Genomic DNA, 20952 nt, shown 5'->3' on the forward strand with positions numbered 1-20952 from the left:
GCGTATATAGGCCTCCCCCACCATCTTGGCGATCTCTTTTCACGCGCCCGACACGCCGTCTCCTACCCGACAACTTACCCGGCGTGGTTCGTGGCAGGTGGGAGGCAGAGAATGTTGTAATGTTGTCTTTTTTCGTTGCAGGCGGAGTTACAGGGCGATCTGGAAGCCGAGGGGTACAGAAGGGTACCTCTGCGCGGCACTATAGGGGGTGCCAGAGCCAAATCCTAGGAGCCTCATGGAGGTTTCTGGAAAACCGTGTTGACGCTCCGTTAGTCCTTTGTACGGTTGTGGGTCTGAACAACCGAGGGTTTGCTATGCTAGGCTCCGCCCTGAAAGGGGCGTGAGTAATAAGGGACAATGTGTCACGTGATCCTGGAAGAGCATCACGAGAAGGGGCAGCACAGATGGGGTTCACCCCAGTGCTGCTAGGCTCACCAGGCGGGCAGGTGACCCAGTTGGTTGCCTGCCCTTGGATCACCAGTAAGATAACCCACCATATTACATAACAGTGTATGTAATAAACCTGCAGCAACTTTACCCAAACAAGAAATGTGTTGTGTGTTTATTTATTAGCATGCATGTTACGTTGGAGGGGTGGGGAATGCTGCCAATGGTGATACTATTAAGTGTGCATGGTGAACAGATTCAAAGAAGACGGAAGCTCTAAGAGGAGCTAAGCTTTTGTTCTGAAAGCATTCTCTTGACCCGCCCACCGATGGGCTGCACTTAGAGAGGGTGAAGCATTAATATAGGGGCGTCAGCACATGTGGTCTCGGGTATCTCCCCCTCTGACACTGAGGCCCGTGCTTGCCCCGATCCCAGAATGCCCTGTGCTCGTGCCCCACTCACAGTTTCATAGTCGATGCCATTGGTAATGCTGTGGCGCCGTGGCTCATTGAGGACGTGGCGGCTCTTCCAGCGGCTCCCTGGTGCCAGGGTACTGTTGATGCTTTGAGAGCGACTCACCCCCTTCCCGTCTGCCGCTCCTGCATGGAAGGAAATGTGAGAGGTGAGAACATGCTGCAGAAAGAGGATGAGTGTGTACTCTCACCGCTAGTATTAGACAGAATAAAGTACTACAAAGACTTGAAAAAATACACTAGCACACCCTGGGAAGGTGCACACATTGCAAACTCAGGAGGAAGTGATATATGCTAAGATAAGACGGGCTTCATAGACTTACCAGGGGACCTAAAAACATCCTGCCAGACTGGGGCGCAGATAAAAAGTCCTCTGTACCCCAAACCCTGCCTCTACTAATGTCAATAAGAAAGGCATGGAAGGTGTCAGGGAGGGCTCGGCCCGGAGTCGATGACCAATACTCATTTTTAGGTCCTTGCCATTTTGTTTTGGAAGGGAAATGAAGGGTAGGGAATTATAGGTTAAAAGGAGTACCACTATGGGCAGACTGCATCTGTCCAGCAGAGTGGAGTGTTCTGCTGGTGAATAACTGTGATAAAATCATGTGTAACGTGGCTGGAGGCTCAGGATTTTAGTTTCTTGGTAAGGAAGCACATAGGGTACATCAAAAAATGATGACATGAGGAGCATGACTGTATGATGACTTTCGACCATACACCAAGGCTAACGCTAGAGTGTACCATTACTTTCGACACATAGGGGCCGATTTCGATCCGGTCGAAAACAGCTACGACAATGGGTGAGAGCCGTTCTGACCGCATCGAAATGTCCCGTTGGATTCCTTTCCAACCGACCCATTATGACGGGGTAGGTTGGAAAGGAATCCAAATGGGCTTTCTGAATGGCTTCTGAAGGGCTTCTGCCATTTGGAAAGGGGCCTGTAATCCCAAGGGTGGCTCTTTCCGCCCAAGGGATTACGATGTCAACAAACAAGGTGCCAGTACTGCGCGTTGATTGAACAATGTCGCGAATTGAGTGAGAAATCCTCAATTCCAAAAGACCACTCTTTCAGTCTGCCTAGTCAAAAATATTTCTTTTTATTTTTTATTTTTTATTTTGTTCTTTTATTCATGTTTCTATTTTCAGTTATAATGAATTTAACTGAGATTGGTTTTTTTTGGGGGGGGGGGTTTAAGAAGCTGAAAAATATATACAAATTGGCTGCAAACTGAATCACATAATACAACCGAATAGTTTACAATTTGTACTCAAAACATTTGGTGAAAACATATAACATTAAATAGACAACACTAAGTGCACTTGGAAACATATACACAACAAGACTAGACAATTTTGATAGGAAGTGCAAGGTAGAAAAATTGAATGAAAAAAAACTTAAACCAAGTGTAACTGCCCTGTATTAGTACATGTTTTTTGAAAACAGGTGCAGACACCTCTATTCAATATGGAAAAATATTATTTAGTATTTTCAAATACAATAGACCATCTCCAAGTTGATTCTAGGTTTTAATGATCTATTGATTGGTTTATAGGCCTCACAAAGGAGGACTAAGAGGTCAACGCGTTTCGAATCCCGTAAAGTGGTGGGATTCTCATCAGGACCGTGTGGACTCAATCTGAAAAATAAATGGAATAAAATCTATCAGTCATACTATCCAGCAACTCTCAACTTAACATTCAGTCACACAAACCCATTTCATACCTGTGTCTCCCTGTGTGGTGGTCGGTCTTTCGAGGGTGTAAGAGGCTGTGATTTGAAAAGAAGGGGGGTAGTCATGAGTAGTTATGTTGCTAAAGGATTAATGCAGCATGTATTCATTTAAATCATGGTACTCACTTTGCCAGGATTTGTGGTGTAGTTTTTCAATGTTTCATCTCCGATTATTTATATCCCATTACTTCTATCATTCTTAGTTGGAATCTGTGGTGGAACAGAGGAGGAGCGGAGGTTATTTGATAATCAAGTAACGGGTTTTGTGCACCTAATTAAGTAAAGTCGGGGATTTGCATTGTCCGTAAAATGCACAGTTACACGATTTTTAAGCGAGCATTTGTGATTTTCTGGAGGACACGTAGGGTGTTTTAACCAAGTTAAGCAGTTTTAAAGCGAGCAATTTTCATGGATTATCGCGTCTCTCTGGAGGACACATAAGGTGTGTATGTTATGTTCCGGCCAAGAAATCAGACAGAGAATTTCACAACATAAATCAAGAATAAAGAAAAAAATCGTCACAGCACCTTTGGTGCAACACTGGATTGATGAATCACATGGAGATCTCGACTTCAAATGGACTGTCATCTCGAAGGTAGAGCATGACCAGAGAGGTGGAGACATAGAGGCCAAATTGAAGCAGCGCGAAGCGATGCTTATCTTGAAATTTAACTCGGCCACTAGAGGTTTAAATGAAATGTCTGAACTGTATAACCTATGAAAACAGACTTGAGGCCCAATTGTTTGTTTGACATACAAAGAATCTCTCCCACAAACAAAATACGCGATATCCAACTACGTGTACATCACTTTAATTACCCCATACATGATTGCAAAGTTTTGGACGAAATCCTATGGATCCACATTTCCCAGAATTTCGCCAACCAGGACTAAGTAGCTATCATTCATTTTATTTACAAAATACATGTGTACACCACTTTAATTTTCTTAACCATGATTGCAATGAATTGGACGTAATCCTACGGAACTACATTTCCCAGAATTCTGTCAACCAGGAACTAATGTATACAAGTACCGGGTCAACCGTAATTAGCCGAGCGCTCGATCAGAGGATCCAGACGCCCGTGGGGGACACTTGAACTATCAAGCGACGGTAAGACTTGCACATCAACTGTTTTACAATTGGAATAACTAAACTCAAGTGAAATGGAAGAAACTCTTGGACTTCCGCACTAATGGCGCCGGAACATAACATACACACCTTATGTGTCCTCCAGAGAGACGCGATAATCCATGAAAATTGCTCGCTTTAAAACTTCTTAACTTGGTTAAAACACCCTACGTGTCCTCCAGAGAATCACAAATGCTCGCTTAAAAATCGTGTAACTGTGCATTTTACGGACAATGCAAATCCCCGACTTTTCTTAATTAGGTGCACAAAACCCGTTACTTGATTATCAAATAACCTCCGCTCCTCCTCTGTTCCACCACAGATTCCAACTAAGAATGATAGAAGTAATGAGATATAAATAATCGGAGATGAAACATTGAAAAACTACACCACAAATCCTGGCAAAGTGAGTACCATGATTTAAATGAATACATGCTGCATTAATCCTTTAGCAACATAACTACTCATGACTACCCCCCTTCTTTTCAAATCACAGCCTCTTACACCCTCGAAAGACCGACCACCACACAGGGAGACACAGGTATGAAATGTGTTTGTGTGACTGAATGTTAAGTTGAGAGTTGCTGGATAGTATGACTGATAGATTTTATTCCATTTATTTTTCAGATTGAGTCCACACGGTCCTGATGAGAATCCCACCACTTTACGGGATTCGAAACGCGTTGACCTCTTAGTCCTCCTTTGTGAGGCCTATAGACCAATCAATAGATCATTAAAACCTAGAATCAACTTGGAGATGGTCTACTGTATTTGAAAATACTAAATAATATTTTTCCATATTGAATAGAGGTGTCTGCACCTGTTTTCAAAAAACATGTACTAATACAGGGCAGTTACACTTGGTTTAAGTTTTTTTTCATTCAATTTTTCTACCTTGCACTTCCTATCAAAATTGTCTAGTCTTGTTGTGTATATGTTTCCAAGTGCACTTAGTGTTGTCTATTTAATGTTATATGTTTTCACCAAATGTTTTGAGTACAAATTGTAAACTATTCGGTTGTATTATGTGATTCAGTTTGCAGCCAATTTGTATATATTTTTCAGCTTCTTAAACCCCCCCCCCCAAAAAACAATCTCAGTTAAATTCATTATAACTGAAAATAGAAACATGAATAAAAGAACAAAATAAAAAATAAAAAATAAAAAGAAATATTTTTGACTAAGCAGACTGAAAGAGTGGTCTTTTGGAATTGAGGATTTCTCACTCAATTCGCGACATTGTTCAATCAACGCGCAGTACTGGCACCTTGTTTGTTGACTTTGATATTGGCGCAGCCTTACTGCGCTTCAGCCAGAACCCCCATTGTTTCCTCTCAAGGGATTACGATGGCAGATTCCCACAGACTTTTTGTGCCGGCCTTTCCGACACAGAAAGGCTGTCGGAAACTGACTTTGGGGCACCCAGCAGGGCCCCATGGGTGCAAGGCCTCTGCATGGAGGCCCTTGGGGCACATAGGTGCCCCCCTGTAGGTGCCTCCCACCGGGTGCAGGGATGAACTACACCTCATCTCTTTGCAATGAGAGCATGCATCCCAATCAGAATGCATGTCCCATTGTAAAGAATAGGATTGCGACCAAACAAATGTTCGGTCACATCCTAATTGCTAATTGGGACCGCCACAGGAGGTCGGTCAGTCCCAGTTCCAGATCGATGTTGGACGGACTCAGGTCAGTCCAACATCGAAATCGGGCCCTAAGGCTGACTCAGGTCAGTCCAACATCGAAATCGGGTCCTAAGGCTGACATTTGTGTAAAGAAATGGCCACTAGAATAGCGCAGCAAGTGTGGACCCATTATGCATCACAATAACTAAATTGTGCAGCAAAAAAGACAAGTTATACAACACATTCTGTATGTTTTAGCATTTCACCGCCACAACGACATAAGAGATGGCAAATGTTATTAAAATACATAGGTTTCTTAGGACAGAAAACCATGCGTTTTTCTCCGATCCTACTCAAAATCTTATTCACAAATAATTGTTATTTTGTTTTTCATGGGAGCACATGAACATAGAGTTATTAAAGCTGTCCTTTCTGCCTCCTAAAGTGAAACAATTATGTCAAATAATGTTGGATTCAAGCCTGCATACAGTTATTCCGATACAAATGTGTACCTTATTTATTTGCATTTCAGTTCCTTTCTATCACTTCACTTCAGTTTTGTGTTTTAGGTAGGCACTTTAGGATTCAACATATTGCTTGTTAAAAAATGGCGCAACATGCGTGGGATTTTTCAAAAGACTTCGGCTTGATGTACAAAAGGACATTCGTAAACCAGGATGTGCAATTTGCACACCGACTGGTTTGCATATCTGCATGCATTTTGCTCTGGGAGCTATGCACTAACAGATCTAATCGCAAATTGTCCATTTACAAAGGGAAGTAATGGGCCAGATGTACATAGGTAATCGTTTGCGATTACCAACTAGCAAATTTTTGCTATTTGGAAATCACAAACATCGATGTACAAATGTGTGTGTTGCACCTTTTGCCATTCCCAGTGGGTCACAAATAGTCCTACGTCATGAATATTATTGAGGTAGGTCTTGGTTTGTGACCCATTGGGAATCGCAAAGATCACAGGGATAGTGGCCTGCTGGGGTCAGCAGACCAACATGTGTGTGACTGCTTTTCAATAAAGCAATTTTTGTGGGTGAAACAAATCCTGTTTTACTTGAAGGAAATAGGATGTGTTTCTAAAAGAAAAATGAAAAGTTTTCTTTTAATTTTTTAAAAGTAGGCAATGGTCTGTGGGACCACCTCCTGTTCTTAAAAAATGTTTTTACAACCCTTCCCAGAGGGGAAGGGGTCCCATGTGGTTACCACTAAGTTGAAGTTGTTGTTCAATTGTGAATGTTCTGCGCCCGCATTTTGGTCGCAAAACCTTCATACACGCCTCTGCGATTCGTTAGTAGGAAGGGACACCTTCAACATGCCCCTTCCTAATAGCGACTCGCAAACCCAAATTGGGCATTGATAACAGGTTACCTGCCAAATCACAATTGGGCCTTTGTACATTTAAAACTAGCTCTTTGCGTTCCCAAATGGCCCGATTCTGCAAATCGGGCTGTTTACAAAAGTAAAAAAGCTTTGTACATCTGTCCCAAAATGACTTGCAGGCCAGAATTTGCTACCCCCTTTGAATGGCTGCAATGAAGGCCTGCAAGGGACAGGAGACCACCATCCTTGCATTTGCTTTCCCAGACGAGATACCTTTGGAAAAAAAAACTGCTAGAGTCTACTAAAGGTCCATGTATTGCTTAAAAAAAATGTTTAACATGTGAGAAAAACACATCGGGGTATGGGGGAGCCTGCTACCCCCCTGCCCCTTCCACACTACCTTGAAGCTGCCAGTGCCCAACACAATTCCTAAAGGGGAAGCAGTGTTCGGTGGACATATGACTCTTTGGCAATCAGATACCCGCCCGTGTAATGCATAAGTATGTCAACAACCGCTATTGACGTCGCAAAGCATTTATTCAGCAGGCTCAGGTCGAACTATTCCCAAGTGCTTATACAGTGCTCTATTAAAGTCCCCTTTCAAATCGACGCTACGCCCGCCCCACTGAGAGGCCGCATCAAAGCAACCCCTTGGCTAGGAGTTTCAGCAGTTAACGCAGTGCAATGCTGCCCCCCAGTGGGTTCTTTTAAGAACGCTGTTTGTTCCTTCGCACACTTTCGGTAATCTTTAGCTCTAGTTTCCATCACAGTTGCATAACCTATGCTAGGGTGACCAGGATTCGCGGTTTTTAGAGAGGGTCGATTGAAAATGATGAGAGGTGCCTTAATATGTTTTCCAAAGCTGGGATAGTTAGTAGCTGTTACAAGAAAGCAATTTAACTAACAGGCATGCTACTGGCTTTAAAAATTGCATTTTATTTATGTTCTTACTGCCTCTTCTGCAATTCTCTGCTGAGGAGCGCTGGCATTCTCTGTGCGGGGTAGAAGTAAAGTTGTAGTCCTCTTTTTATTTTTGGGAAATGTCCCGGTTTTTGGCTTTCAAAATCTGGTCACCGTAACCTATGCTCATCAATATTCTAAAATATACATAGAGTGGGCTTGGCCGAAAGACAGTCACTCACGCCCTGGTCACCAGCAGACTCGACTACGGCAACGCACTCTACGCCGGAATAAACAAAAACCTCATCCGCAAGCTACAGAACATCCAGAACGCCGCCGCAAGACTGGTCCTCAACCTGCCAAAACACTGCCACATCTCCCAGCACCTGCGCACACTCCACTGGCTGCCCGTCGAGGCGAGAATCACCTTTAAGATGCTCACCCACGCACACAAGGCCCTCCACGGCACCGGACCAGCATACCTGAACAGCCGACTCAAATTCCACGCACCCCAAAGGACCCTACGATTGTCGTGTATTCCTATAGGTTCTGAATCGATCCCCCTATTCCTGACCCTATTCTGGTTAAACTAACTATCAAGTTAACTAACAGTCAGCCCATGAGGCAAGAACAGCCCCCATGATGCAGATACCGTTATCTGACGCAGTCACACTACGGCACAGGAACGTGTTATCTGATTAGGTCATAACGCTTGAGATCTAATTAGACAAGCGACATTCCTCCAGCCCCTGATAAGGCATACGACGTTCTCATAACAAATCAAACCTATGACAACCTGGAAAATCCGTGCGCCCATTGTTTTGATTTCACAGAGAACTTCAGTAAAAGAATGTGCTAACGAGCAAGTCGTATGACATCTTTATTGACGTATCTATGTCCATCTTTACGTCAATCTCGGCACCTTTAAGGTATAAATATTGCCGATCTTGCCCTATGCAAACACACGCGTGGTGACAAGACGGAGCAGCCACACTTGCCGACGCCGAGAGCAGAAGCAGACCCCGCTGGCAGCAGCCCCGCCTTCCTGACGCGCTGAGAGACGCGCTGCTATCTCAAGCCGAGAGACCCAGCACCGGCGCTTCTGGGCAGCCCTCGCAGGCAGCCTGGAATATCGAGAGCAGAGAAAGAGATACCATTCCTCATTCATCCTAACTTCCAGGTACAGAACTGAATAACCCCTCACAGAGAATTCTTTAGTTATTCACTTGGCAAAAACAAACTTAACTTAAACTGTAACTTTCTATTCCCGCCCACGCATTAGACTTAGGTCAGGTACACGGGGTAGGCGTATTTAGAAACACCAGTTGAGTACGTTTAGTCAAATGTATATGTGTATGTAAATATATTTTAATCATTTTAAACATCATATGGCTCAGAAACCATATCAATGTTTTTACAGTATTATTTTATACTATTGCTTTTAATGTATGCACTTTACTTAACTATAAGTATTGCAATAATATCAATCCATTTCTCTTGTACGAGAAAAGAGACTGATCAATAAATAACATCTTTTATTGAACACGCCCGTCTCTTCCTTTTCTCTACATTCTGATGAGACTAAGAATGCACGTACTGACTGAGTAAAATAATTGCCTTGTGCTCACACGACTCTCGAGATTGACTCTTGATTAGGGGAGAGCAAAGTTGTCATGTTCTATGGTTGTCAGAAACTAAATCCCTTCCTGTCTAATCAGAGAAGTTAATTCCTCCTTGAACATTCGAGAAAGTTTCTAGCGAACTCTGAGCTATGCTGGCAAACCCAAAAATTAAGTCTAGTATCGACAGTAGTAGACCTAGTTAACGTCTGGTCTAGGCCTTTACTGCTGTAGGTATTATTCCAATGCGCAGAGCCTATTGGGAAAATAGGAGCTACACTACATGGCGCCCAACGTGTTTGGAAAGGGCGATAAAACTAACGTAAGACATTTAGAGTAACTCAGTCGTGCTTTCTCACTCAGACCCCTTTTCCCAAATACTCCAAAGACGTCTGGAGTGGGTGAAAGGTAATATCCTCCAAAACCTCGCAGGAGGGAACTCCTATGTATGGTTCTTGGTATAGTCAACGTTGAAGGATAAAAACATTCCCAAAATATTGTGCATCTAATCTCTGTTTCCATAAAGAAACCTGATCTGCAAACAAACATAATACCATCCTGTCTGTAAAATGGCAGAGAGTGATGATGAAAGAGAGGCAGTTAGATTAGCAACTGAACTCGCAGATGCTGATGCTACCATGCAAGCAGCAGACCCGAATATAACACTCATTCCGGTCATTAAAAGGAGATCTATAACCTTAAAACTTATAGAAAATGGACTGACACCTAGAGGTGGCACAGTCATATTCGTAATCGAGGCACACGAATATCGGCAGACAGAGGTATACTATTCATGGATACATTTTCCAGCAGCAAATGCTGTAACAAAGTACTTCCACTATTACAAAGTAGAGGAACCTCCTGAAACGTACACTCCTTTCGAGGAGGTGGAAGTACCACTCAAATTCCAAGAGCATTTGCTCTTATTTGATGGCGCCCTAAAACATAACAATCACATTACAAGACTCGGTCCTTTAGGAAGACCAGGAGCAACGTGGCCGGTCTTAGCCGGATACACACCACATCCAGACATCGAAAGAATGCCTGCAGCAGAGCTGTTAATACAGCTAAAACAACTACTAAAAATTCATAGACAATTAGTTCAGTATGTAATGCGGACTTCAACAATTCAGCCAGCGATTAAACTTCCACAGCTGACCCCTCACCAGGGGAACACAAATAAAATTACACCACAGAACATCCAATCCTGCCTAGGTAAAGTTCCAGCTAAACGGGAACAGATACCATTCTGGTTGGCACAGAAAATTACCCAAATAGAGGCGGTGTTTCCTGACACCACCCCATTAGAAAAACACAGGATTCTGACTATATGTCTCCCAATGGGAATCGCACCACACATTGAGGACTGTGACACTTGGGGTACAGTCTTTGCTTCCATCTACACAAAAACGCACGGTGTTCCATCCATTTCGGTAATACCAGATGTGCTAAAACAAATTCAAGATGAATACGGTCCAGAACCTGCTTTAACTCTTGGTATGAAATTACTAAAAGACTTCAAGCAGGTCTCGGCTATATTATTAGCCAACATAAAAGGTGAGGCAGCAAACGTGGCGATCCGCCAGAGGTTAAAAGAGACAGATATAGCAGACCAACCAGCTGAAATTGCCAGAATCATAGAAAAATCCTATGAAGAACTAGGCAGAGATAGTCTAGGTGGAATACCAGTAAAACCGCAACTGACTACAAGTCCAGAAAAAATATTTTTTAATAATAATTCACCAAAAAAGAACTGGGATGGAAACAAACAATCCAATCCTAAAGAAAAGAAATTCCAGTCCCGAGGGAGGTCTCCCAGGCGAAGAGAGAAATCTCCAAACCAAAGACAGAGGTCACCGCAGAGTGACCCCTCTGGGAATAGATATAACCTTAGAAATAGAGATAATATTAAAAAACCTGATAGATATCAAGACATTGATACACGTCCCTCTCAATCTTTTCAGACTTCCTCGCAGAAATCGGAAAGAAGAGGACGATCAGAAGAGCACGCCAAGTCCAAAGACAAGGAACCTGCTCAGCTAAAAAAGAAATTACAATTTCCAAAAAAGAAGGTAGCCAGTATCAAGGTAGTTAAAAATGCCGAGAATACTGAGGACACAACTGAAAAACGGAGAATGGGCTCAGACAATGCTAGACAGCGCAGCAGAGGTGAGCATAGCTCGCAAAGTCCTTATGAATCATCTGGAGACAGTGGACACGAATGAATACCTTCAAGTGGAAACTGCAGACACCAGAGTTAGCAAGCCCCACAAGATATACGAGATAACATTACGTATAGAGGGAGATAAGACTAGGAAAATAAGGGGACTATTTTGGGATAATCTCTCCAAGGGCTCTGATATCCTTCTAGCTGAAAAAGACTGGCCACCAGAGTTTGTCAGGGAGTGCCCTCATGGCGAAGAAGTAATTATGCCTGCCTTCTCGAATCAAATCCCGATTCATAAAAAATACACACTTGCTAGAAAGTGGGCAGTGGCCTTAGCACCTGCTTTATATAAAAATCATGTAGAATGGGATGAGGACTCCCCTACTCACAAAATCCAGTTAAAATCACAACCTACTGCACAAAGGCAGTACCCAATTAAGCAAGAAGCTAAAAAACAGGTAAATGAAATACTAGATCAGCTAGAATACCAGGGGGTGATTGAAACTTGCACCTCACAAATGAACAATCCTTTGTTTCCGGTCTCCAAACCAGACAATTCATATCGTCTAGTTTTGGATTACCGACACCTTAACACATGTTGCAAAACTTTTGCAGTGCAAAACTCACACAGTGCTGCACTAATGAATAACATAGTGCGCAAAAAATACAAAACAACCTTGGACATCTCCAATGGATTCTTTTGTCAAAACATAGCACCAGAGAGCAGATATTTAACTGCATTCTCAGTAAATGGCACTCAAAAACAATTCTGTCGGTTAGCCCAGGGGTACAAGAACAGCCCGGGGGTATTCTCAGCGAGAGTAACAGAATTACTACAACTATATGATGATGAAGCATTATCTTATGTCGATGACATTTACTTAACAGATGATGACTTGGAGACTCACTTGAAAAGGGTGAACACCATAATACTTGGGTTCGAGGCAGAGGGTTACAAATTCAACTTTAAAAAGTCCAGAATTGCCCATCTGACAGTCTTGTACGTAGGATATGAATTATCAAGCATAGCATGGTTGACAATTTAAAAAAAAAATCTAAAATATGAAAAGACGTATCCTCTGCCAATCGACATTCTGCCTCTACGACATTACGCCTGTGTAATCTATACAGACGGACATGCTCAACCCTCCGTTTGGGGAGAACATGCATACAACCCCACATGTGAGATTACAAAAGAAGTGTGGCGCGGAGGTAAACTAAGACCTCTATTAACAAAATCACACTCAGTAGAAACTAATTCATAACTACAAACTGAAATAATAGCTTTGAAAATGGCGCTAGATAATGCGGATCGCGAATTCCCGACACTTATAGTGTCAGATTCATATTACTGCGTCAAATCATATAACAAGGATTTGAAGACATGGATTCAGAACGGTTACAAAGATGACACAGATGCACCAATAAAGCAGAAACTGCTCTGGGAACAAATAGCTCTTTTACAAAAATAACTACCAAAGACTCACGTGACTCACTCACTGAGTCACCAGCGTGATGGCGTTCACGTTGTAGGGAATTCATTGGCTGAAACAGCCGCAGCGGCAGCCACTAAACCGGCTCCCGTAGATCGAAAAAAGCGTACATTAAAATACATTGACGGTGAAACAATGCTGGCGGTGAAAACGTCATCAAAAGGCGACTGCTCAGCGTTACCGATCAACTATCCACTCAATTATACATACATAATCGATGCAAACTCCGTCCCTTTTGCTCGAATCCCTGGAGTGGGGGATAGAGTGATTCCAAACATGGACAGGAGAAACTTGTTAATCGCAGACGCACACATGGGCGAGGGTCTCAGACACCTTAAATTAAAAGATTCTCTGGAAGAATTACAATCACGGTACTGGTGGCCAGGCATGAGCCTGCACTACACCATGTTTGTAAAAAACTGCCCAAACTGCAACAGAGATCGCAGTGGGGAGAGAAGCAGTTTAATACCTCGTCGTATCAAGGCAGATAATATTACCAGCAAAAAGAATGGCTTGCGATTAACATATACAGGCTAGTTTCCACTTATAATGTAGATCACCAGCACTCGGCTGACGTCCGGACTATTATACAAGATTTGCGAGTCTAAATGGCATATACGCTAAGAGCATGTTACGTTTGACCATTGTTTTCACTCAGGCATACCAGCCTGGGGGGAAACATGGCCAAATGAGCACAGTCCAGCGGGAATCTTCTCACTTCCTTCCTGAGGGTACGGGATGGTGTAAAGAAAAAACCAAGGCAGAAAGCAATCTATAATGGAAAGGATATTAGGTTCGGGAGCTGGGTGGGTCAAACATCTAATAAGTGTCCAAAGTAGTCTAAATAACTTGCCAAGAAATTCTCTGAAGGGATTCAGTCCGTACGAATTATTATTTGGAACTAGGATGTTGATCTCTGACCTTGATAGTCAGACTTCAGTGGTTAAAGAAAAAAGCTTTGATGTCAAAGACCGTTTGGCTATTTTGCAGGACTTAAACAAAACAAGAAAAGACCTGAGCAACATACAGTTGAAACAACAGCCAACGACCACTGAAGAATCACCACCTGTCCCAGCAAGACCTGTCTGGATTCCAAAAGTCGGGGATCTAGTCAGGGAAAAGATCGCGGTAAAGAAGGAATTTGGGCCTTCCTACAGAAAAGCAGTTCCTGTCTTGTCTGTCAACGGGACAAGATCAGTTGTACTACCGCCACTTGCTGGAAAAAAGGAGAACCGAGTTGTATCCATCGACCTGGTAAAACCACAACATGTGGCCGATAACAAACAGTAGGCCAAGTGGACTCCCAATAAGTAGCAGAACACCAAGGTTTGCTACCAGCACAGAGGTCCTAACAAAAAGGCTCATCACATTCGAAACGCCTAATGAAGAACAAAAAGGACTATGCAACAATGCAATAGAACTCAGACCTCTGAAAACCCAAATAAAGACATTTAGCAGAGACACACCAATCTATACTGAAGTACCAAGTGAAAATGCAAAAAACAGAAATCCTGAACCAATTGGAACAATTGACAGAACTGCATCCGGTTACTTCATCAACTTCGATGATTCCTCTGACGGCTTCAGTGAATCAAAGACACAGCCATCATCAAAATCCTTTAAAGACAAAGCGAAGGAACTTTTGAAACAACTGAAAGAAACATATCTGGTTTCTCCATGGATTGAATTTTGGGTGGGTTTTGGTGCATTTATCCTCATACTTTGGCTCATCATGGTATTTACTTTGGGACGCTTCATTGAGGGAAAATATGCTAAAATGGACACAGCAAGTCAGAACATCAACTTGATCCTCAAACCACACACATCTTCACACGTCGAGAAAAGAAAACTTTCTTCAGCCAACTTCACAGCCAATCCTATACCTGGTGGGGTAGCCTGGGACAACACTGACTATGAAATTTATGGTCCGGTCGAGATCCTGAAATATCCACACCAAATCAAGATCTCCTTGAGTGACTTTGCAAAACCAAACTCATTTGCTGATGATTGGGACTTCGAAAGTATTAACAACATGATGTCTGACTTAGTAATGTCTGCTAAATTTACAAAACATGATTATTTGCAAGGTTCTACAAATTATGATAGTATGTATTGCTATAACCATTATGGTAACCATTTTTTACATAAATCTGCACAACCTAGAAATGTTTTAAGTTATAATCAATGGGAACATTGTGCTACACCTCCAAAAGGAAGCTCTAGAACCGTATATGACAAATATTCATATTTTTCAGGTTTTAACATAAGTAATGCTGAAACATTTTATTTTAAATTGTCAAACAAGACAGGGATGAAAACCATGATAACCAACACAAAATTGATATATTCAGATTCATTCTTTGAAAAAATGAATACATTTGGATTTGATTATTGGGACAAAAATGTTGATTTGAAAAGTGTTTGGGGTACAAAAGAATGGCAAGTACAGGGTATAGAAGCTTTGTTTAGAGCCTGCATGATCCCAGAACAAATGATATTTTTAAATGACACTGTTCAACAAACCACCTGTCTTGGCTTAGCCAAAATCAAAGATTTAATTAAACCGTCTATTCCAAAGCCAACAATGTTTAGCAATAGCTCTGATACAGATGAAGAGATAGACGTAAACCATATACTAAACCAAAACAGAACACATCCTGATTGGAAACAATGGTTGATCTGGCCCACAGATACAAATAACTGTCAAGATAGATTCCTGAATAAAACACAGGGTTTCAAAATGACCAGGCCAGACCCTAGATATCCCCAAAGACATCATCCAGGGATAATAACAACCTACAGTGTGGGCAAATTATGCCTTCAATGGCTACAAACTTCCACACTGCCTGAAATTAAGCAACACCTAACTTTACTTACTGATGGTGCTGACTTGCGTGATTTCATAATGGGACCACGCAAACAGCGTCAAAAGCGTTTCATAGCAGCCTCTGTATATGCAGCATACAATGAGGCCTGGAAGGTTACTCAAATTGAGACAGCAGAAAGAATACGGGAAATTGACCGTATTAATTTGGAAAAATCACTTTCTGTAGTGGACAACGGGTTAATGACTCTGTCCTCCAGAATTTTTTCATTGGACAGCATTGTGTCTTCAGCAATCGATATATTATCGCAAGACTTACTGTTATTACAACATGGTCAGTCACAATTGCGTTCCATTGTACAGCTTGGCTGGACGTTACAAAATCTGCGTTCAGGCTACGTGCCTTGGCGTTTAATCAACACAACGTCACTATTCCAAATCTTTAACCTTACTGATAGACAAATCGGTATGGCGCAGAAGGGTGCTGATTATACAATCTTGAGCATTGAAAAACTAGAAAGATTACCAATGACAATGTCAGAACGACCTGTCAGTGAATGGATAATCCACGGAATCATAAATATTCCAATCTCAACCTTCAGGTTTCAATACTGCCAAAAATATATACAGGCTGGCATGTACGAGAAATTGGGAAAGGGGTACCTTAAAACAACTTGGAACCTGCCCTATTCACATGCATGTGTCAGTAATAAAGGACAGAAAGTGTTTCTTAGTGGCAATAATTGTGCTATGTCACTAAGCGGCACGCTTCTGTGTAACGGAATTAGTTTGCATGGAGCCTGTGAAGGGAATTCATACAACCTTTCATGTCACCAGCAAGGCGCACCTGCAACTGAAATAGAACCATTCTTTCAAAGACTCTATAATGGGAGTTACATTCTTATTGTAGACCGCAGATGTTGTAGTCTTATGCCCGGGACTCCTTATCTAGTCACTACGACGGCGAAGGTCAAGTGCTGTGGACGTTCTTTATTCCCCAGCTCCTTTCCAGACAGGGAGGCAAGGGCATGGCCCAGTTTGAAAATTACTTCTATTCGAATAGATACTTTAAGCAGAATGAAAACAGTGCTTCTTCAGACGCCTACAAGGCTCACGTCATGAAAAGAAACGTATGATCTACAAGTCGCAAGGACGACTGCAGAGATACATACATTATTATCAACTAATTCCCCCGTACATTTCGCGGAAATCCTGAGCGAAATCTTAAATATTTCTGATACCAATGGGATCTCAGGGGTATTTAAGACAGTATTTTCGATGGCATTAACACCATTCAAAGCCATACTGGGTATTTTTCCAGATTTCGTCCATTCGATTTTTGGCGGACTTCCCCTGATCTTGGGACTAATTGCAGGAATCCTATTCTTAGTCCTTATTTTCCGTTATGGCAACCCATGTCACAGATCAAACTCTCGCGACAATGGAAGATACGATCCTAGCCATTGGATACCGGGACCGGATATCAAAAATCCTGGGACTCTCCCGGCTTAGAGACCTAAACATGACCTGGTTTCTATCATTTCGACCAATGTGGCAAAGGTGTGTTTTACCTGTACTAAGGTGTCTGCTATGCGGAGAAGAATGCGTGTTAGACACCTGTCTGACGCTACAATCGGATGCGCCAGTGGATGCAGATACACTGTTGGTTCCTACCAAGGTTCACGCTTTGTGCTGCCCTCAAAGGCTGCCAATCCTGATGACGGCATTCCTGGAATCTTCACCACTGCGATTGAAGAGTAGTGAAGTTCAAGATGAAAGCAGCATCGAACAGGTACGACCTTCTGTCAGCAATGCGAATCAGAATGTCAATGCAGATAATCATGCGCACGAATGCATGGTTACCCCTATTTCCGACTTAGTGGAACTTTCCCATGAAGCTGTTGACAGTTTTTTCGAAAGCCTGAATGATATGATGTTCTCTCCAGAACAGAAATAGATACTTTTGAGCAAGCTCGCACACGGCGTTCCCTGAATTCGGCCTTCAACTTTAAAAATAAAGTCACATGAACAATTCTTCCCACCAGTTCACGGACAACAATTTTTTAGCAGCCCCAAATTATTTTTCACAAATTTTTCGGGACACTTATCTTCTGCTTAAAGTAAGAAACTATTCCTAGAGAACTAAGATTCCTATTTTTAGATACTCTATAAACTTTAGTTGCCCGCTGGGATGTTCACAAATATTTTATTATGTGATGAGATGGTCTCGAACTTCCTTTCTGTATAGCTATATTAAGAGCCATTTCATGTGTATTTTTCAAATACCAAATTAGCAATAATGCATACAAATGCGTGTTTACTTTTGCATTTAATTCATAGCTTAAGTGCATACAATATATATGACTGCAATTTTTTCAGTATATTTGAAAATTTCAAAATGCATTTATGTATTTTGGGGTGGTAAGGTATACACTATTCTCTATAGTATGTTGTACTATGTTATACTATGCATAGATTAGTAAATATGACCATAGTTAGCGTGGAGTGGGTGTCGTGTAATCCTATAGGTTCTGAATCGATCCCCCTATTCCTGACCCTATTCTGGTTAAACTAACTAACAGTCAGCCCATGAGGCAAGAACAGCCCCCATGATGCAGATACCGTTATCTGACGCAGTCACACTACGGCACAGGAACGTGTTATCTGATTAGGTCATAATGCTTGAGATCTAATTAGACAAGCGACATTCCTCCAGCCCCTGATAAGGCATACGACGTTCTCATAACAAATCAAACCTATGACAACCTGGAAAATCCGTGCGGCCATTGTTTTGATTTCACAGAGAACTTCAGTAAAAGAATGTGCTAACGAGCAAGTCGTATGACATCTTTATTGACGTATCTATGTCCATCTTTACGTCAATCTCGGCACCTTTAAGGTATAAATATTGCCGATCTTGCCCTATGCAAACACACGCGTGGTGACAAGACGGAGCAGCCACACTTGCCGACGCCGAGAGCAGAAGCAGACCCCGCTGGCAGCAGCCCCGCCTTCCTGACGCGCTGAGAGACGCGCTGCTATCTCAAGCCGAGAGACCCAGCACCGGCGCTTCTGGGCAGCCCTCGCAGGCAGCCTGGAATATCGAGAGCAGAGAAAGAGATACCATTCCTCATTCATCCTAACTTCCAGGTACAGAACTGAATAACCCCTCACAGAGAATTCTTTAGTTATTCACTTGGCAAAAACAAACTTAACTTAAACTGTAACTTTCTATTCCCGCCCACGCATTAGACTTAGGTCAGGTACACGGGGTAGGCGTATTTAGAAACACCAGTTGAGTACGTTTAGTCAAATGTATATGTGTATGTAAATATATTTTAATCATTTTAAACATCATATGGCTCAGAAACCATATCAATGTTTTTACAGTATTATTTTATACTATTGCTTTTAATGTATGCACTTTACTTAACTATAAGTATTGCAATAATATCAATCCATTTCTCTTGTACGAGAAAAGAGACTGATCAATAAATAACATCTTTTATTGAACACGCCCGTCTCTTCCTTTTCTCTACATTCTGATGAGACTAAGAATGCACGTACTGACTGAGTAAAATAATTGCCTTGTGCTCACACGACTCTCGAGATTGACTCTTGATTAGGGGAGAGCAAAGTTGTCATGTTCTATGGTTGTCAGAAACTAAATCCCTTCTTGTCTAATCAGGGAAGTTAATTCCTCCTTGAACATTCGAGAAAGTTTCTAGCGAACTCTGAGCTATGCTGGCAAACCCAAAAATTAAGTCTAGTATCGACAGTAGTAGACCTAGTTAACGTCTGGTCTAGGCCTTTACTGCTGTAGGTATTATTCCAATGCGCAGAGCCTATTGGGAAAATAGGAGCTACACTACACGATCAGCCCAGCTTTCCTACGCTGTGGTCCCCCGCACCAGAAAGACCAGATCGGGAGGCCGCTCCTTCTCCTTCCTCGCGGCCAAAGCATGGAACGCCCTTCCGCTCCACCTCAGACAGACAACATCGCTCCCCATCTTCGCGGGAAACCTCAAAACCTGGCTCTTCGACAGACCCCCTCCTTGATGGAATGGAACCTGCACCCCCAACCCCCCCCCCCACCCCTAGCGCCTTGAGACCCTTACGGGTGAGTAGTCGCGCTTTAACAAACTCCTGATTGATTGATTGATTGACCCAGGAGTAAATCTCTGTCACCTCATGCTGTTGTTGATTAGGTGTATCATTAAGAGTAAAGAGAGAGCTGGAATTGCAATGTATGAGGCATGGCTGCCAAGTTTTCTGTTTGCTTATGTATGACATTTCAGTGGTCAACAGGGTAGTTGTGTGTCATTTCAACATCTTAGGTGTGACTTTTTGAGTAAAATCACAAGTATGCCCCCTAGGTCTAAGTGATATGGAGGAATGCTTGTGTGTCCCTGTTATAGGACAATTTCCCTTACCCACCCAAAGGTGGCATGCTTCATCATACGGCAAACTCTTCGCATTGTGATCCTGCTATTTTTTTTAATATATTAATTATGACCTATATTCTAATTTTCCAATGATTTTTAAACATAACTATATATATATATATATATATATATATATATATATATATATATATATAATATATTATATATATATAAAGTTTTCTTCAGCATGGTTCAATTCAGCAAAATCTTTGCCAAAAGGTGTGTTGTCCTTTTGGATTGAGTGGGTCGACGCTTTCGTTGTAATACTAGGGTTTGCAACCCTGCCACGTTCCGCCATTGCAAGCGGCTCAGGTTTCTACGCAACCAAGGAGTTTGATATATATATATATATATGTATATATATATATATATATATTACATAAACATTGACGCAGCACCCAGGAAGAGATTTTCAAATTGCGTTTATTTTCACAACTCAATCAACGCGTTTCAGCCCTTATATAATATATATATATTACATCCATATATAAAAATGATTAATACATCTAACAAGCAAACTACAAAAAAATGGAAATATTTCTATTTTATTTATACAGAAAACAGTAAACAATATATAGAACTAAGTTTAAATAACAATGTTAAAATTACATAAATGTATATATATATAGATATACAATTAATTAATAGCAATAATACATATAACAACAATGAATAAAAAACTAAACTTCAAAAATATTAAATCTATTATTACCACTGCAGAAGGTTCAACAGTAGGGAAAGCGTTGGACACTGAAGGAATAAAATGTACTATTCCCACTCCAGTAGGTGCAACAGTAGGGAAAGCGTAGGAGTCGG

At 41.8% G+C, this 20952-nt stretch overlaps 1 protein-coding gene across 2 annotated transcripts in view; it reads right to left on the reverse strand.

The window, feature by feature from the left end:
- LOC144756325 (suppressor APC domain-containing protein 1-like) overlaps window positions 1–20952 on the reverse strand; it is a 284640-nt gene that overhangs the window by 154179 nt on the left and 109509 nt on the right. For both annotated transcript variants that reach the window (XM_078646037.1, XM_078646036.1), the window contains exon 2: window positions 850–986. In XM_078646037.1, the coding sequence (XP_078502163.1) occupies window positions 850–986 (137 nt within the window). The remainder of the gene's footprint in view (window positions 1–849; window positions 987–20952) is intronic.

This window comes from Lissotriton helveticus, chromosome 5_1 (assembly GCF_964261635.1).
Source record: "Lissotriton helveticus chromosome 5_1, aLisHel1.1, whole genome shotgun sequence".
In the NCBI taxonomy this organism is placed as follows: domain Eukaryota; kingdom Metazoa; phylum Chordata; class Amphibia; order Caudata; family Salamandridae; genus Lissotriton; species Lissotriton helveticus.